This window comes from Alosa sapidissima, chromosome 23, assembly GCF_018492685.1.
Source record: "Alosa sapidissima isolate fAloSap1 chromosome 23, fAloSap1.pri, whole genome shotgun sequence".
NCBI classification, from domain to species: Eukaryota; Metazoa; Chordata; class Actinopteri; order Clupeiformes; family Clupeidae; genus Alosa; species Alosa sapidissima.
The window spans coordinates 22989311-23009310 of record NC_055979.1 but is presented as its reverse complement, the minus strand read 5'-3'; the positions used below and the strand labels follow the sequence as shown (position 1 = coordinate 23009310).

Here is a 20000-nt window from a genome sequence, read left to right as displayed (position 1 = left end):
AGTATATATACAGGGGCCACACACCTAAGCCTACAACTCTCTATTCGTCTCTTAATAAACACAGGTTGAATGTTTTTCTTTGTTCAAAAACGTCCTCCTACTGTATTTCTCCCTCTTCTCGTACAGATTGGGCAACTTGACCAAAATATAAAACACAAACTCGTAGGAGCTAAAACAATCAGGTGAAGGAGTGCTAAGATGGGAGCATCTAAAATGACTGGACTGTGGTGGAGGCAGAAGATGGGTGGAAAAGTAGTGGACAAAAGGTACTCAACAAAGTCCAAAAAAGTAAGAATGGACCACAAAAGCAACCACAATCGACGCCTAGGTGTCTAGACATTTATACTACTCCAGGAGAAAACTTGCGGCAACCCTGAAAACATTTCCTTTCTTTCCTTTCAGTCTATGATTTTTAAAAATGAGACCTTCAGAAATCTAAGTGGAGTCTTTATATATAGTTCTTTCTCTCTGTTTTGGAATAGGCATACACTTGATATGTGTTGATATTTTGAGTCCACGCATCCCCACATTTTTTTTCCAGCAGGGAACAAAATTCTCTCTTTTCCTCGGTGCCCAAGTTAGTCACTTCTATGGCCTATGGCCTTCTATGGCCTGCAACATTTCATCTTGATTGCCAAGATCAATCAGGACATACAAAAAAGCAGCTCGATCCACTGGCCCCCCTCTGTTACACCAGTACTGGTTTTCTTAGTCTAACGAGGCCGAGTGGACAATCAAGAGATGAAACCAGGTCTCTGAGGACCTCCTGAAGAGGAGTCAGTTTTTTGGGGGGAGCGGTCATTGGACGTCGTTGCCGTGGAGGTCTCGATGGAGAAAGAGGAGAGGAGCAGTGGACTCTGTGAGATCGGGGGCACCACTGGTCAGCCCTCCTCCTCCCTGTGTTGTGCCCCCCCCCCCCCCCCCCTCCCCCACCTCAGTCCACCCACGTCCCCTCTCAGGCCTCGGAGCAGCAGCGCTGCTGGTTGAGCTTGACCTTGTGCTTGATGCCGTCGTACAGCTCGAAGTTGTAGTTCTCCAGCGTGGTGGAGGAGCGCGAGGACAGGCCGCTGTAGGAGCACGTGCAGTAGAGCAGCAGGCCGGCGCACACGGCGCCCAGCAGCACGCCCAGCGAGCTCATCACGATGATGGTCAGCAGGATGGGGTCCAGCGTGTAGAGCCACGAATTGTCCTTCTCCGAGACGCGCGTCACAGGCAACTCGGACGGAGGAGCCGTTGTCCACTCCACAAATGGGAAACCTGCACGCACAGACGGATTGATGACAGTCAGATGATTTTCTTTGACAACAACCAACGCACAGCACGCTGTTTCATAGGAAGAATAAGACCATAATCCTTGAGAGAATGAAAGAAGTGTGAGTCACAATAGAGTTTGTATTCCGCAACGGATCTTCAGTATTTTTAGACATGAAAATTAGTGGACGAGTGTAAGTGTATGCACATGTGCAAATTAGGTAGCGGTCCATTTTTTAATCTCATATTTAATGATGGGGAAAAGATTGCGCTTGAGATGCCATCAGCCAAATGTGTTCCCAGGACTGACCTCCGCCCACAGTGGGTGTTAATGCAAATGCAATACAACTAATGCCGCCAGTGATGTTTCCTCTGTGTGGTTATGTTATTGCTAATAATAAAAAATCGCAAGGGACTCAAGAAGGAACTGCCATAGTCACTGCTAAGTAGAGTGATCTCACCAATGGAATCACCAATTATGCCTAAGTGCTTAGACAGGCCCTTAAAATGCCTGGCAACCAGGGGAGTGTGGGGTGAAAGCGATGGCATAATTATTTCCCATTTGGGCCAATGTTTGATGGCGAGAACAGAATGGGAGAGAAGGAGGCATGGCATTATAAACGACAGGAGATGAACAGATTCAGGCTCGAACAATCATTTCTGGGCAAAACAAAGGCTGCTTTATGAGTCAGATGAATTCATACTTGGTCTGACAGTAAGACAGAAGGAGGCAGAAAACAAGTGAAAAGTCTGGATTCACAGGCAGGCATCTGTGCAGATGGTGGGGGGGGGGGGGGGGGGGGGGGGTTAGCTGGTGGGACCTGATTGATGCTCTCATACAAACACCAACAGAATTCTCAAACATTATGCAAATCACTGTGGAATCTTGTCTTGTGCCAATCTATTCATCACATCCGTACATCAATATTTATATATTATACAAAAAATTAAATTGTATGAAATCACACATGTTCACATATTCGAAGCTAAAACTGTCACTGCCTTGATGGTTGGCCGAGCTTTTCCAGGGCTTTTCTGACATCTGACAGAAGGGGTTACATTGGAGGGATCGTACCTTCATTGACAGGATCAGCAGCGTTGAGCAGTCGGCTATCTCCAATCTCCACCGGTCTTTTTTCTGTGGGCGAGAAGGAAGAGAGACGCCATGTTGAAACGATGCTCCAGATACAGAGGGAAAAAGAGTCCATCAGGAGATTAGATAACAGAATGCAGCTTCAAATGTGCTTTGTGTTCAGAGGTTTACAAAAGACAGCCGAGTTATTTTCAACTGGGAAAGGCTGAGATTGAGAATTACCGTCAAATGAAATAGCATAAACACAAAAAGACAAAAACTGCTGTCTGGATGGATGTGTGCAGTTCTAAAGTGAGATTGTATGAATCTGGGCCGTCTACTTTCACTTACTGCAGTCTGGATCATTTCACATTTTTTATACAAATATACTATCAAACATGTGCGCACGTACACACACACACACACACACACACACACACACACACACACACACACACACACACACACACACACACACCGTAACACAGTTTGCATAACCAGCATAGTAGAAAAATAAGATTTTATTTTGTACATTCCAAAAACATCCCAAAGACTGTCAAATCCATCAAGCAAAAATATTCATCATGTATATATTTGATATATATGTGTAGATATATTGCCTTTTCACAGGAAATGCAGTTTAAGATTGAGGTACAGCCTACTGAAGTTTTAGTGTACATTCGTTATGCTTACAAAGTGCATCATCTTCTTCATCATCATCGTCATAAACATCATTATCATCAACACCACCTTCCTCATCTTCACTGCCATCCTCATCCTCCTTCTCCTCCTCATTACTGTTGTCTTTACAGATAGCACTGCCACTTTTACGCTAAATATGTTTGCCATTGTTCTGCGCACCCCGCTTGGGTCGTGGGCAACAAAGTAAAACAAAGCCGAGTCTGCAGCCTGAGAACTCCACGGCGGGAGATGATTCTGTGTCTTTGTTTATGCATGCCACCCCCTGACACATCGAAACGGAGAGTGTCGCGTCCAAGCTTGCGCGAGGCACACAAATCAATAGAAGCTGCTGAGCCGTGCGAGTTAAGGGGCCGTGGGTTGCATCGTTGAGTGATATGTGTTCGGGACACGATTAGACGGGGGTAGAAAATATATGCAGCCGCCTCCGAATGGCACGCTCGGTGATGATCCACTGCCTCTGAGGCCCTGGTCCAGAACGCATGAGACCGCTGACGGGTGAACTAAATCCCTGCACGATCCATTCCTCTTTTTACACTAACCACTGATTCCTCTTTTTACACTAACCACTGATCCTTTACCCTTCCTTTTTCTCTTCCCTGTGAAGCCTGTGTGTGTTTGAGAGAGAGAGAGAGAGTGTGTGTATGTGTGTGTGAGAGAGAGGTGATATGCTACGCCGGGGTAGCAAGAGTGAGGAATGAGAGAGAGAGAGAGAGAGAGAGAGAGAGAGAGAGCGGGTTTGGAATGGTGCCCCTTCGGCGGCAGAGCGAACGCCAGTCTAGAGGGAGCTTTAACTCATTAATGCGGTCTCCAGGGACAACGAGAAAAAGGAAAACTGGTGTGGGGGAGGGGGAGGTGGAGGTGGGTTGTGCCTGCAACGGCAGCCTTAATAAATGCTATCTGGTCCATTAACTAATTAAAAATATTAAGAGCTTGGAAAAGAATGCACAGAGAGGGGCTGAGAGAGAGAGAGAGAGAGAGAGAGAGAGAGGGAGAGGGAGAGAGAGAGACACTTAAGCAGACCAAGGCAGAGGTACTTCACTGGGCCTCAGGTTGATTTAAAAGCACGTCGCGAGGGAGTGCCAAAACATCTCTTAGCGCGGCTCTCCATCTCGAAAAAAGGGAGGAAAAAAAATCAAAGCTAAGCGCTTCCCTGAGCCAAGCCTCCATGTTTCCCTCTGACTCTCCTCCGTCCCCGTGCTCGTTCCCATGGTGACGGCACACAGGTGAGAGCGGGCGGGGGGGGGGGGGGGGGGGGCTGCCTGCCTGAACCAGGTGAGCCGTGTCGGCGCGCTGAACTGTTGGGCAGCACACCCTAACCTCAGAGAGATGTCTGCCACCAAAAGTGTAATTATGATGAGCGATTGACAAAATATGTACTCTACAGCACATCAGGAAATAAATTGGGGAAGCAAAAGCAAACAGGTTCCCTCACAACAAAAAGGATAACAAGGGTTTTTGAGTGAATACTCCTCTCCTCCCCTTATTCTAATGATATCCTCTAGAGGTTAACGAGACACTAGTCGATACATTTGTCAATACCTCTTACTGTGGAGTGGCTACGAGTGCATATGTTACTTACAGATGACCACAATGGAGCCGGACCTAATGACCGCCCACCATGGCCAAAGACAGGACGGACGAGGAGCAAACTTCCTCGTCTTCCCGTCTGAATAAAAGGTGTGTTTCTCATTTTTGTGTCGTTTGCAGGGCTTCCCGCACCCCAGCGGCTAAGCAAAATGGCTCCCAGCTGCGTGTGTGTGCTGTGCTGTGCTGTGCTGTTCCGTCGTGGTCTGGAGTTGTCTCTTCCCTCATTAGGGAAGTAGCTGGTGAGGGGGAGCAGCTGTCTTTGTTTATCTGGGAATTTTTTTCCAATGTTTTTTTTCTCTCTTTCTCTCTCTCTCTTTTTCTCTCTCCTGTTTCTTTTTTATCAGGGAGCTCAGCAGACAGGCTCTTTCTCTCTCTCTCCCTCTCTCTCTCTCTCTGAATAACACTCGCCCACACATGATAGTGTTGTGAAGCGTTGGGGCATGGGGGAACAAAGGCGGTAGGTTGCTGTCACCGAGGATCCAAAAAGAAACAAGAGCGCATGCTGATGCTTTTTGTGGCAAGACACCCTTCAACCCCACCCCACCCCACCTCACATCACCTACATCTTTCACCCCTTCACACACACACACACACACACACACACACACACACACACACACACACACACACACACACACACACACCTCTCCATCTCTCTCTTTTTCCATCACTCCTTCGCTCTAATCTCTTCAGGTATCCTGAGATGTGGAACACATATGGTAAGTGTCTCTGTTTAAAATTACACCTCAAGAGTACAAACCGTTGGCTTTTAAAGAAAAAAAATAAATTCCTCTCTCTCTCTCTCTCTCTTCGTCCTCCAGGGCCAACACAGTCTGTTTAAAATCAGACTCACTTACACAAACACAACCTCCATTGTCATGTTTTGCCTGTAGCTCCTAGTAGACTATCTGTTTGAAAGTCTCCATGGTACTACTGTATCAACAGATCGCCTGTTGTTCTTACTCTCTGCTGACCACACAGCTATAACTCACGTCCAAATGATTCACAGGTGGTGAGCTCGTGGAAACAAAATATAGTATCATAGGGAAAACTCTACCCCACGGACCAACTCTCCTAAAGGTGCTTTCCCCCCCTTGCATGGGTGTGAATTATTTTTTTGACAGTGTTTAGATCACTGACTACAAAATGGCACATTACTGTTTGCCTTCCCATGATTTAAAAAATCAGCATGCTTGACCTTGTAGCAGTTAGCAAGCACCCCGTTCCTCCTCAAAACAGTGCATTTCTCAAGGTCTGGTTTTATTTGACGAGTGCACACACACACACACACACACACACACACACACACACACACACACACACACACACACTCGCTCACACTGCAACCCGCGTCGGTCCCGAGTCGGGATTTAAACCCTTGCTCAGCGCGCCCATGCTGGGACCGGTCCAGGCAGAACCGAAAGACCCAGAGCCGAGACGTGCCAATTTTTTTTTCCCTCTCTGGCTGCGGCGTCTCTAGTAAACAGGCTTAGCTGTGGAGCCCGAGACAGCTCCACTGGACTTATAACAGCATCTAACAACGAATGGCGCGAACAAAGGAAGACAAAAAGACAGAGAAAGACTCAGAGTCGAAAAGGAAATCTATAAGTAGGATCTTTTCTCCTTTTGTCTAAGACAGTTGCCAAGGCAGCATCCACTGAGAGGAGAGAGGAAACACCGCTCCTGCCTTTTTTCTCCAATGTACATTTCTGATCAATGATCCAACTCAGTGAAAAAGTGAGGTTCACAGTTTGGGTTTGGTTGCGTGTCATCGGCATCGTCTCTCACTGTCTCCTCGGCTTCCGATTGGTTCAGAAAGTGTCAGGAAGTCCGGAGGAGGGAGAGATTTGAACGTTCTCTGGGGCCCCCCGCCGGCTCATTCAGTAATGGGAGCAGCCGTCCTCTTTGTCGAGCCAAACTGTCAATGCTGGATCTGCCCCAAGGCGACCACTGCTGCTTCCCCCGGGGTAGCGCGAGGTCTGGGGGCTGTAGTAGGCGGCGGCCGGCAGGCTCTTCTGGGCCGACGTGTGGCGCCGCTGGCTGCATATGGCCACGGCCAGCACAGCGGTCGCCAGGATCAAGATGGCGCCTCCGCCCGCCAGTATGTAATACCAGTTGGGGGGCATGGGCGGCACTGTGCGGGTGGCTAGTGTGGGGTGACTCCCGTCAGGAAGGGCTCCCCCTGGTGGAGAGATACACAACAGTGGGCTTTGGGGGGAAAAGAGAGAGGACAAGAGTGCTTGGCGAGCCACTACTAAGGCCCATAGTTGGTCCACGTGAAGAGTTCACCAGTTATTCTTACTTTAACATTAGTTTTTACTGACAAGGTTTGTGGTTTTCATGTTCCAGTAATAATTACAGTGCATGAGGGAATTTCGAGGAGATATAAAAATGGTTTAATAGTTGGCTGAATGTTGTGGGCTTGCTATTGCATAAAAAGCCATATAAAAGCCATTCTAGAGTAGCTCTCCAAAAACCACAAACTGGTTGTCCTACTTTACATGGACCGTTATGGGTTTTTCAACGGGTGCAAACTACATTTGGGGGCTTCATTCAAAAACCAATCAAAGGAGTCAGGAAGTCAAGCAGAAGCACATGCAGATCCACTCCTTAAGCATTTTGATTTTTTTATGTTGCTTTTTTTTATTTGCTTCATTTCAACACAAATCTGACCAAGGCAAGCCAAGACCGAATTTTTTCAGTGCTCCTTAACCCTTTTGGCAAGCGTATGTGTGTGTTGGGGGGGGGGGGGGGGGGGTGGTTTGTAGGGGTAATGTACAGCTCTTCCTTGAAGGCGTATGAAAAGAAAAGCATGTTTTGCAGGGGGATTTTGATGGACGATGTCCCAGCAGCGATGTGCCTGAAAGGCCTATTCAGCTGGCTTTGATACGTGCAGTCCACGCATGATGCAAGGCTGCCTCAAAGAAACCTCAAAGGAAGAGAAGAGAAACGGCCTGACTCTGGTATTTTCAAAACCCTCAAAAAAATAGCACTTTGGGTGGGGAGTAAATGCTGAAATGTACGGCAGTCTACAATACCCCACCACAGACACGGCATATTTTGAAAAACTCTTCCAACAGTATACCATGGGTTCCAAAAAGCACAGAGATTTGAGACAGAGACACAGCAAGTAAAGGTTCCTACTCAGCGCGTTTGAGAGAAACTGCATAAGGCCACCAGCTAAACTGAAACCATTAGCAACACTGCAAGCATCATACCTACATCTTTAGTCTGTGCTTAGTTTAAACACTAACACACCATTTTACATGAGACATCCCCATAAGCCTACCTGAACATTTTGCATGTTAAAAATAATCTGAGATGTGTTAAGTAGATTGCTTATCGCACAGTAGATACAAAAACAGCCCATATGTTGTACATTGGGCTCTAACTAACAGAGAATAGGAGCTCTTTGTCTTAACCTAAATGTGGTTGTTATTAGGCCTCCCACATACCAGAGCAACCAGTTGAAGATCTGTTCCTGACAAAGACTAATGAGATTGTTTAAGGAGAACAAAGGATGTATGTTTGAGACATCTGACTAACACACACTGTGTTTGGGTAAAGATCGCACAGCTACTGAAGCAAAGTAAGAAACAACACAGCATGGAAACCATTGCTAAAGCTTCTAGAACTGTCAGAAAAAGACACTCACTGAAAGACTCTGAAGCTCAATATTAAAACATAAAAGGGGGAAGCAGGTCTAGTGAGGCTTCTCCTTCTTTTACTGGTAAGTATGTACACAGCAATTCAAAAATGCATATATGACTGAGCACATGCCGTATAACATGCATGTGCTGGTTTGTGTGTGTGTGTGTGTGTGTGTGTGTGTGTGTGTGTGTGTGTGTGTGTGTGTGTGTGTGTGTCTGTATGCTCATATATGAATTTGTGTTTGCACGTAAAACAGTGTGTGACTCAGATGTACTGCATGATTGGTAATCAGGTGCGGGTGGGATGTTAATAACATTACAGGTAGCTGACTTTCATCAAGACAATGTTAATTGGGAGCTCCCAAACACACAAACACACACACTCTCTCTCTCTCTCTCTCTTTCTCTCTCTCTCTCTCTCTCTTTCTCTCTCGCTCACACACACACACACACACAAGGACACACACACACTATGAAAATACCAAGCTACAGTCAAATCAAACCAAAACAAAAGCACAAAAGCTCTACACCCAGACAGTGCCATCACCACTCCCCAAACTAAGCAAGCACAGAATGCAACCATTCACACAGGACGTGGGGGGCAGGAGAGGACCAAAGGAGGCCCGACTCACCTTTAATAACCGGAGGGAACGAAGAAAACGGCTCTGTGGGAGAGAGGAAGAGAAACAGATAGAGAGAGAGAGAGAGAGAGAGAGAGAGAGAGAGAGAGAGAGAGAGAGAGAGAGAGAAGTGAATATCAGCCCAAACACTAGACATTTGCATTGGAAATTGCAGACAATCAAATGTATAGTTTGAGGGACTACTAAGTAAGTTGTAAGTAAGTGAGCTGATAGTTTGTGGTTGGTAATGGTTTATGTACACTGGTACATGTTCCAGTGGGTTTGCTTCTGTTTCGAACGCTTGGCTCTGAGGCCGTGCAGCTGTGATGCCACATGTCTACACACACAGACCGGAGCAGAGGACGGGAGACGTGCGTCTGCAAAAGTGGAACAGGCAAATGACCGGAATGCAAACAATTACACGAGCGCAGACGGAGGAGAGGAGGAGAGGAGGAGGGGGAAGAAGAGGAGGAGGAGGAGAGGGGGAGTAGAGAGGGGAGCTCAGGGAGAGCTTTTTTTGGCAGGATGGGGAGAGTGCAGGGGGGAGGAGCGCCGAGCCCGACTGCGCTCCTCGATAAGAGCACTCCCAGCATGCTTTGAGGGGGTGGGGGTGTGGGGAGGCGGGGAGGGAAGGGATCGTAATTCTGGTGTGTCGGTGCCGAGGGATTCCGAGGTCTCCTTCGCCCTGCCTGCTGTACAGAACCTTCCCCTCAGCCCCAGACAACTCCTGATATGCAGAGCCAGCATGTCGTCCGCACATGCCCAGTTTCGCCAATACGCCTGCTTACGGCAAACAACTGGCAGCTCTTGGTCCGAACCCACCCAATTTGCCTAAGGTTTTTAAGACTAGCGCTAACATTAGCGCACTACCAGAAATCTCTTCACACCTATTTGGTGACTCGCTGGTGGGAGAGTTGAAAATCTCTGGGGACACTCTGTTTACAATGCAGCCAAGAGAGAGAGAGAGAGAGAGAGAGAGAGAGAGAGAGAGAGAGATACTGAGGGGTAGAACTACGCAGATCAACATCTCTGGGCCCGTGGGGCTTATATGGCCTAGTTTTCTTGCATTCTTTTTTCCCAACTCACTTTCTCACTTTTTTTTCAGAGAGCGCGTGTGTGCTGTGTCACTTGCTCTCTTCCCCGTCCTTTCATGTGGGTAATTTTGTTCTTAGAGACACAGTGGGGTGGTGTCAGCTACTGCTGAGACGGTAGGTGGGAGGTGTGTGTGTGTGTGGGGGGGGGGGGGGGGGGGGGGGTTGGCTGGCAGACTGGTAGAGACCTCTGCTCACGGGAGCAAGTGACAGTTCAGAGTGTAAGGAACGACAGCGAAGGAGGAGAGGAAGGAGGTAAGAGGGGAATAGAAAGAGAGAGAGAGAGAGAGAGAGAGAGAGGAAGTAGAGAGTGACAGCAGCAAGGTGGGTGGTGGTGAGGGTGTGGGAAGCTCAGGAGAGGGGGAAAGAGAGGGAAAGAAATAGAGAGATGGACAGAGAGAGAGAGAGGGAGAGAGGACGAGGGATTTGACAAGGGCTTCCGCATTAAGAAAGAAGTGAAGGAGGGAGGAAAAGAATAGAAAGAATGAACAGCAGATGGGAAAGGAGGAGAAGACTGAGTACAACTGGCCTACAGGGGTGAACAAGCAGACAGGAGACAACTGGCGGGCGGGGGGGGGGGGGTGAAGTGATGAGACAGAGGAAACGAGAGCAGGAGCAAAAGACATGCAAAGACATGTATGTGAACGAGGGGGATGTATGTGAGAACGGACGGACGGCCGGACGAGGGGGTTCCAGATGTGCGGAAGGGACTTACGGGTGCACTCCTCCAGCGGCGTGCTCGCGTTCATGTGGACGCTGTCGATCCAGATGTGGCCTTTGCCACTGTGCTCAAAGAGCCCCTCAATCACCACCTGGCACAGGAGACAGCGCAGACAGAGACTGAGGAGACTGGACCCACGGAGGTCAGAGGTCACGTGCAGGCACACGGAGTCGTATGCATGTATGGACAGAGCTATGTGTTGCTGAAAGCTGATCTATTGGGAGCAGGAAACTACAAAAAGAGGTTTTGTTTTACAGTGGGAAAGGAGAGGCACTGGAGAATGGAGACTAGCAATAGCTAACCACACACACACACACACACACACACACAATTTTGTCAAAGGGACTCCAGCTGAAACATTAAACCTCAACACTTCATCTGTAAATTCTCCATCACTCCAGGTTTCCATAGTTCTCAATTGCTTTTAAAAACGTTCACCCCCAGCAAGTGGTTGACTTTATGACAGTCTCAGCTCAACATTGAAACCAAATATTATTGAAAAGTAGAGGCTATAGAGCACTATTGAGGCAACTTAAATAACTGTAAGTACATAGACAGTACCAATTTGGTTAAGTTTCCTGATCTTCATGGAGGACAAAAACATTCAATGTACACCTTCTAGATGTAGCTGTCTAACTAGTAGCTGAACTTTCAGTTTTTAAAAAGATAAAAAATAAGTATGACATTTTTCCTGTCTTTGATATGACATTTTCTTAAAGTTCAAGAGAAATGCCATCATACCTGGAACTCTTTCGGGGAGCGGGGGAGGATGGTGCGGCCTTCTTTCCACACCGGGCCCTGGTCCCCCCTCTGGGACCAGAGGAGGGTCTCCTCCAGGTGGGGGTTCCTCAGGAACACCCGCAAGCTCCCTGGCCCCACCAGCTGGTAGGAGAAAAGCAGGCAGAGTGGCCCCACGTCGGCCCCCAGCTCGGGGCTCAGGAGTCGGGCTCGCTGGCCCTCCATCTCTGGGCTAGCCTCCATGTACAGGTAGTTCCCCAGACCTTAGGGAGAAAGCACAGATGTGTGGAGAGTTTGAGTCTAAAGTTTGACATTGTGTTGTGCAAGTGTGTGCTAAAGCTATTTCAATTTGTTCACATTTAATGATGACATTTCACACCCTTTTGACTCTCTCAGACATGGATATCACAATCATCCAAATTCTAAATCACTCCCATGGAATCAATATTGTGTCATGTGAATGCGATATGAGCAAATTAAAAAAAACATGGTAGAATTTAGAGTGTGACATATTGGTTTAGAATATTCTGGAATCCCCTTCGACCGCCTGCAGAGTGCAAAAAATGACTCTTACTGGGAGGCGCACACAACGAGCCACAGATATCTTGTCCCAAAAGCATGGCTTGAGGGGTGCAAATACACAAACAAGCCCTGTGGTTTCTTCAGAAGAGACTTTGTGTCAGCCTGCTTTTTCCTTTTCCACAGATGAAGGAAGAAAGAAAAAAAAAAGAAAAACAACTGCCTCAAACGTAACATGTTTGTGTCAGCCGGAGTTGTTTACCGCGACAGTTGCTTAGTTTGTAAATTGGGCCTGGGATTTCTCCTCAGCCCTGTTAAGGCAGTGGAGTGGAGGAGGCTGAAGCTTTGAGGAGGCAGTCGGCTGGAACAGGTTTGTCTGTGAGATAAGTAGCCCCACTGGGCCACCATACGCCATCAGCGGGTATGCTGATTAAATCACCTGTCTCTCAGTGTGTGTGTGTGTGTGTGTGTGTGTGTGTATGTGTGTGTGTGTGTGTGTGTGTGTGTGTGTGTGTGTGTGTGTGTGTGTGTGTGTGTGTGTGTGTGTGTGTGTGTGTGTCTGTGTGTGTGTGTGGGCAAGAGTGTGCAAATGAGAAAGTGGGAGAGAGTGAGAGGAATTGCTTTGTAAAGGAGGTAGGAGAATTCTTTGCTAATGTCAATTTCAAATGAATGACAATGCAATTTTCAATGACAAAAATAATTGTATGTGTGCATGAAACGGGTTTTGACCAAGCAAAGCTGTTGTGTTCAAATGTAAAGTTCTAGAGTTGGTGTGAAGATCATACGGCCTGATACAATTATTTTCGGAAGACAATGCACGTTTTTAATGAGGATGTGATGGCATCACTGTTTTCTTCTGTGTTGTTTCTTTGACATACTTTGTATGATCGAAAATCAAGCCATAACTGAGTGTGTGTGAGTAGCAGCGGTCATGATAAATCACCATAAAAAGTAACAAACATTTCAGCATCTCTGAAAAGAATATGTGGAGAGCAGCATCTGCTTTGCAGATGACATTTCAACTCCATTTGCTCTGCATCAGGAAACTAGAGATAGAAGATGGAAAGAGGTGTGTGTGTGTGTGTGTGTGTGTGTGTGTGTGTGTGTGTGTGTGAGAGAGAGAGAGGTAGAGGAAAATAAGGATGAATGGAAAGAAAAAAGAGAATGTGTATAGGCACCAACTGGGGATTTTGACAGGGTGTCCGCAGGCTCTTTACAACACCATGCTAAGTGTTGAACATGTGCTTGATGCCCCATCCAAGCTGTCTGTCCATAACTCTGTATGTGTGTGTGTGTGTGTGTGTGTGTGTGTGTGTGTGTGTGTGTGTGTGTGTGTGTGTGTGTGTGTGTGTGTATGTGAGTGTGTATGTATGTGCACATTTGTTCGTTTGTAAATGTGCTTGCGCTAGCTCGCCGCTTGCCGTGCCATAAACCACACACTGCCACGGTGTACACCGCCCATCTTTCCCCCTTAACGATCTCCTAATGTCAGCACCGGCATGCTGCCAGTTGCCATTAAAGACACGAGGAGATCCCGGAGTCTGATTGGGCAGCTCCCTCGACACTCCCTGATGCCCCTCCCCCTCTTCCTCCTCCTCCTCCTCCTCCTCCTCCTGCCCCCTGGCATTTGGCGGTTCGCTCGGCAGACGGGAGCGTAAACGAGCGCAAACGAGCCCTCCGCTTCCTGTGTGCTTTGATAAGCTGGTCATACATTATTAATCCATTTTCACAGCCTCCTGCTGGAGCAAGAATGTGAGAGTGAGAGAGAGAGAGAGAGAGAGAGAAGAGAGAAAGAGTGAGAGAGAGAGAGAGAGAGAGAAAGAGAGAAAGAGAGGGGGGGAGAGAGAGGAGACGGAGAGATGCACAGTGGGAGAAGAGTGAGATGGAGAGATAGCAACTGAAGGAAAGTGAAAAAAAAGCAAAATGATGGGAAGAGGGGAAGACAGAGAGAGATGTGCGGAGCGGAAGAGAAGAGATGACAACAATAGAAACACGGAGAACAGAAGAAACATGAATGGCATGAGGAGATGTGCCGCTGGAAAGGAAAAGGCAAAAGTGGGACGTGAACCAGATCGAGAGAGAAAAAGAGATGAACTTGAGAGTAGGTGTAAAAAGTGTGTGGGCGAAAGTGTAAAAAGTGTGTGGGCGAATGCAGCCCCTATGTGCTCGAACCCTTTTCACCCCCCACCCCCTCTAACGGGCGTACAGGTGTAAACACCCCCTCCCATCCCTTACCTTCTAGAAACATCTTAATGTGCGACACTTGAGGTCAACTACAATCTGGACTGAGCCCAAGAGAGAAAGAGAGCAGCCAACGGCGCTCCGAGCGATTACATTAGTCCTCCGTGGTGAGGGGGAATCTGTGAACTCTGACTCGGATGTGAGATTCCGCTCAAGTACCTCGGAATGCCGGAGAAATCCCCAGACACCCTTCCAACCTCTTCCACGGATTGTTAAATCTTCCAGTGAACGTGTTTGAAATACTTCAAAATCAATGAATTTTAAACAGGGTTAGGATAACAATCCCTTTGCCCTATGTGTGGAAAAAGTGAACAATATCAAAAACCCAAGGCTCTTTCCCTAAAAAAAGCTGCATATTTTATTCAAGATAGCAAAAATGTTGCTTTTTGATCCTGGGTATTTATAAAAGGAAATGAATAATGATTTCTTCAAGAAGGCTTTAAGTACACGGAAGTCTACTTAGGATGCGAAGACCTGCCTGCGAGGTAGTGGAGCGCTCCGGAATGCCCTGCTGGGAATTTTGCTTTTCCATAAGATTCTGCAGCTCTGAAAGCAATTAGATCCTTTGCATTAACCCTTTCCATGTTGACTTCAAAAAGACCGAATTGTTCCTGTATAATGTTAAAAAAACTAAATTACATTCAGCTGAGCTGAAATAAAATGTATTAAGCAATACTCAATTGAGTGTAAAACAGATCGATTTGAATAATCACCCAATTAAGTATATTTCAACCATGACTGAAACCAAGCAATATTGAAATATATATAAAAAAAATATCCTCCTCAAAAAACTCCTCAATTATAATGACTGAAGCGCTCGTTGGCTAAACTGAGTTGCCCTCTCGGTTGACTACCTTCAGTATACAGGTACAGAGTACTACTCATCCTTAAAAGCCATGGTATGAAAATAACACACCGTGCCAGCGGGTGAGAAAAGGATACACACACTCGTGACAGAGCGTCGCTGAAAGCGTGTGAGGCGAGTGTGTGGAGAGGAGGAGAGTGCGGAGGCATGCGGAGAGTTCCGACATGTGGAGAGCAGACCGCGAGGGGATCGAGGGAGGGAGAGAAGGCAGGAAGGAATGGATGGATGCAGGGAGGGCGGAGGAGAGCTCGTACAAACAACGTGTCACCAGAAGAGGACAGCCACATAATCATCTATAATCCCCCTCAGAGGGAGCTGCCCCAGGCTGGCTGTGTGTATGTGTGTGTGTGTGTGTGTGTGTGTGTGTGTGTGTTGGAGAGGGGGAGTGGGATGCTTAAGAACACACTCTGCCTCAGATTTTGTGGTCTTCAAACGATTCCACATGGAACCTCACATTGGTTTTTTTTGTGTGTGTGTGTGTGTGTGTGTGCCTCCAGGATGGCTGTCAGTGGATGCAAAGAAATGTGGTTGTCCTAAAGCAACACAAATAGTTGTGGGAATGGTGGATGAATTACCGAAAGAGCAAATTTGTAAAACAAAGCTGTGGAATCACAGGACTGTAAACGAATGTTTGAACGTGTTTACAATCCAGTTATTTCATCAGGAAAAACACCAGAGAGGCTTTTGTCTGTTTCCCTATACACATTTATGTTTGCATGACAGCACAATATGGACACTCACTAACCCAAAACCATTCTTCTCCTGTAAGGAAGGGTATTTATAAGTGGGCTTTTGTCAATATTTATACATGTACGTGTATGTGTCTACATGTATGTGTATGTGTGTGTGTGTGTGTGTCTGTGTGTGTGTGGGGGGGGTATTATTTGTGTGTGCATTTGTGTGTGTGGGAGGGTATATGTGCTTTTGTCAACATGTTTATGCATGTGTGTGTGTGGGGGGATTTGTGTGCGTGGGAAGTTGTCTGTGTACAGTAGGTGCACAGCAGGAGACTCACTGTTGGAGCCCTGGGCGATGTCCAGGCTGGGTGTGGGGCTTCCGTTGGAGATGTGCAGGGTCCAGACTAGACCAGAGGCCGGGTCGTGAGTCCACCCACACAATCCACGCTCAAAGTCACACACCCCCTCCTGAGATGATGGGGGAGTGCTGGGGGCTACAGAGAGAGAGAGAGAGAGAGAGAGAGAGAGAGAGGAGAGAGAGAGAGAGAGAGGAAAAAGGGAGGGAGGAAGAGAGCGAGCAAATAGTTATGACATCAGATCGTTTCATTACTTTTACTTGAGCTGCATAATTTCTGGTGTAATTAATCTTCTGCTTGGCGAGAGTGAACTGTCAAGACACTGGGCCTGGCTTTATAGATTAGAGGAGGAAGACAGCGCGTAAGAAGGAGAGGGAGAGAGTAAGAGAAAGAGAGAGAGAAAAAGAGAATGAGACAGAGAGAAAGAGAGAGAGAGGGAGGGAGAGAGAGAGAAAGAGAATGAGAGACAGAGAGAAAGAGAGAGAGAGGGAGTCAGTAAAAGAGAGAGAGAGAAAGAAAACCATCAAAAGACAGATGTACATGTTCGGAGTTCACCCTAGGGTACCATGTTTCACCATTATATATTCATAGGCATACTTATCCTCTGTGTTCTATCACAGGGCACACTCATGAGGCCACGACACAGTTTTGCCTGCTAGCCTAGCCTTCAGTGCTAACTAGGAAGTATATTTTATACACACACACACACACGCACGCACACACACACACACGCACGCACGCACGCACACACACGCACACACACACACACAGAGAATGTACTGTATGTATTCATTCGGCTCTCAGCCGTAGGAAGTGGGATCTCTAACCCCGGCGATTAGCATAGATCCTGTGCAGCCACTATTGCTCAAAGGCCAGTCAGTTGGAGATGGATATCGATTAGCCAGCGGAGCATTCATCAGCACTGTGCTTACTCACACAGACGCGCTAACCGGCTAACCGCACGAGGCAGCCGGATCAATGGCCCCCTGGGAAGACCAAGACAGAGTGCCTCTTGAGCTGAGCTTAGCGGAGCTGTCCAGCAGCCTGGTCTTGTGATTACAGCCAACAGTGTCTGCACCCACGCGCTAGCTATGGCTAGCCCGCCTGCTGCTGCAACACTAGCATACTGCAGGATTCAATATATCTTACACCTACATTGAGTGTCTCCCATGCCCGGTGTAGGCCAAGACACAGGAAATGCTAATCTGCACAAGGATTATACAAGTGAATCGAATTCTCCTGGTTTTTAGGGACACTTGCTTATGTTGACATTCTCGCTGCACGGATATAAACGATTGTTTTGCATTTTTGGCTGAAACAGCAAACATAGTACCACAAGTGAGCCGCTATGCTGTAATGTGGAAAATCGGTCGCAACGCATGCTTCTTTATCAGCATAATGAAAAACAAAATAAGTTAAGTGAGTGTATATTGGGGGGGGGGGGGGGGGGGGGGGGGGGGTGGTTAACAGGATGCTGCAGAGTCAAACAGACCTTGGAAGTCAGATACCCAGAGGCCTTGAAAACATGCCCGAGGCTTCCAGAGACAGACGCACAGACTGAGTGGAATAAACAGATGGCCTGGCAGTGGAACTTGATGAGAGCTGGCTGGATAGTGTATGCGCTCCTGATGCTTACCTGTGCTGAGGAGGTTAGTGGGTGGATAGTGTGTGCGCTCCTGAGGCTTACCTGTGCTGAGGAGGTTAGCGGGTGGATAGTGTGTGCGCTCCTGAGGCTTACCTCTGCTGAGGAGGTTAGTGGGTGGATAGTGTGTGCGCTCCTGAGGCTTACCTCTGCTGAGGAGGTCGCTGGTGCCTGGCTGGGGTGGCGGAGCCGTGGTCGGGGTCGTACTCTCAGGAACAGTGCTGGTTTCTGTGGAGAAAAGAGAGAAAAGGCGTTCAAGGATAAGTGTGTGTGTGTGTGTGTGTGTGTGTGTGTGTGTGTGTGTGTGTGTGTGTGGGTGTGTATTTGTCTATGTGTTTGATGTGTGTGTATGGACAAAAGGACAGGGGAATAGAGGAAGAGCATATGTTTCTCATTGAGTGTGTGTATGCGAGTGATGGAAAGGAAAGGGATTTTCAAGTGTGTGTGTGAATGAGTGCTTGCGTGTTTGGGATTGGGAATGAGAAAAAGGTGTGTATGTGTGTGTTGTGTGCTTGTGTGTGAGCGAGTGTGTGTGTTGTGGTGTGTTTGTTTATAAGCCTTTTATAGGGGCCTTGACGGATGATGTTTCAAGGTAGTGCAGTACACTGGCAGGCTAGCTGCTCTAACACCCAGCAGAGTTATTTGTCACGCTGGTGCGCACCAGAGAGGAGAGAGCCTTGGCATACAGAATACGGAACACACACATACACACACATACACACACACACACACACACACACACACACACACACACACTCACACAGAGACAACCACACACACACACAAATTCAGCTACAAAGAACATAGATGTTCAAATACAGATGTGCACACAAATATGAAATCATACACACACATACTTGCGTGCACACACACACACACACACACACACACACACACACACACGTAAACACGCACGTACACAGGGTTTGCAGGACCTCCTGACCAACACAAATCACTTTTATGTGAGGTGTGAGTAGACATCCATAACTCTTACAAAGAGAGAAAGAGAGAGAAAGAGAGAGAGAGAAAGAGGGAGGGAGAGAGAGAGAGGGAGAGGGAGGTAGAGAAAGAGAGAGAGAGGGAGAGTAGAGAGATGGAGGGGTGAAACCACTGCAGATAGGAGACAGATAAAATGTGTGCAATCTCACAAGCTCCAGAACCTTGCAAAAACACAGATAGCGAAACCTCCTCAAATATTGTGCCAGTAATGCAAAAAGCTCAAAATGCAACAAATACATAAAATCCATAAAATCTAGAAGAGCGTATCTAGAACTGTCTGAACAAAACATTATACTCCATGAAAAATGGAAATACAACAACATAGAATGGCCATATTCACCTACAGAATAGATAGAATAGAATTTTGCTTTGGTGGAACAATATCCTTTCATGTTGGGAGAATGAGGGCCAGTGGGTTCTAAGCATGTTGTCTGAGAGACAGACATTTCTGTGATATTTGAGATTTAAGCAGGTTAATGCCTTGACCTCAGGGGATGCTATTAGCTACCTAATGAGGTTTTCTTCTCTCTTGCCGTGTCTGTTTTCCTCTCTTCTTTTTCTCCCCTTTATTCTTTCGCTCTCTGACTCCTTCCTCTCACTCTCTCTCTGTTGTTTTGTCTATTTCATGGCTTAATTGGTTAAGGCAGAAATTGTCCGTGTCAAACACATGCACACACACAAAAGCCCATATGTTAAGAAGCGGGCATGCGCGCGCACACACACACATGCACTCACAAGCACACTAATGCACATTCACAAACATACACCTGACACATATGTACACACACACACACACACACACAAACACACACACACACACACACACACACACACACACACTTACCCACACACGCTCCATTAAAATGCTGCGTGCTTAAAGGTCAGCTCTTGTCATGGTGTAATGATGGTGACCTTTACTGTGTAGTGACGGGGGTGGCAGATGCATGGACAGAGCAGAGAGCAGTCACAATGTGACCGAGCACCTGCTTTGTGCTGCTGCTCAAGTGTGTGTGTGTGTGTGTGTGTGTGTGTTTCTCAGAGAGTGTGTGAGAGAAAGAGGGTATAACTAAGTGTTACAGACCACAGAAAAGAAAAAGAAATTACATGCCCATCACTAAAAACAAACGCCAACCACTGACCCTGAATCAGTTTTAAAGGGCATTAAACACCTTTACCTGGGTCTTCCTTCACCAAGGCCAGCTTAAGACTCTAACCTCTCCTCACCAACCCCTTCCCCCTTCCCAGCCATCCCCTCATCCAATCTTTCTC

The 20000-nt window shown here is 47.2% G+C and overlaps 1 protein-coding gene across 4 annotated transcripts in view; it reads right to left on the bottom strand.

Annotated features, from left to right (window-relative positions):
- Window positions 1-430: 430 nt before the first annotated feature.
- Window positions 431-20000, bottom strand: part of LOC121698045 (neuropilin-2-like) — a 73520-nt gene continuing 53950 nt past the window's right edge. For 3 of the 4 annotated variants that reach the window (XM_042079758.1, XM_042079757.1, XM_042079759.1), the window contains 7 exons: window positions 17880-17960; window positions 16073-16228; window positions 11436-11695; window positions 10689-10785; window positions 8895-8927; window positions 2327-2389; window positions 431-1257 (listed from right to left, as the gene is read on the bottom strand). In XM_042079758.1, coding sequence (XP_041935692.1) covers window positions 956-1257; window positions 2327-2389; window positions 8895-8927; window positions 10689-10785; window positions 11436-11695; window positions 16073-16228; window positions 17880-17960 — 992 coding nt within the window. In that variant the 3' untranslated portion in view covers window positions 431-955. Of the gene's footprint in view, window positions 1258-2326; window positions 2390-2826; window positions 6795-8894; window positions 8928-10688; window positions 10786-11435; window positions 11696-16072; window positions 16229-17879; window positions 17961-20000 lie in introns of those variants that run through there. The other variant, XM_042079760.1, reaches the window with a different exon arrangement.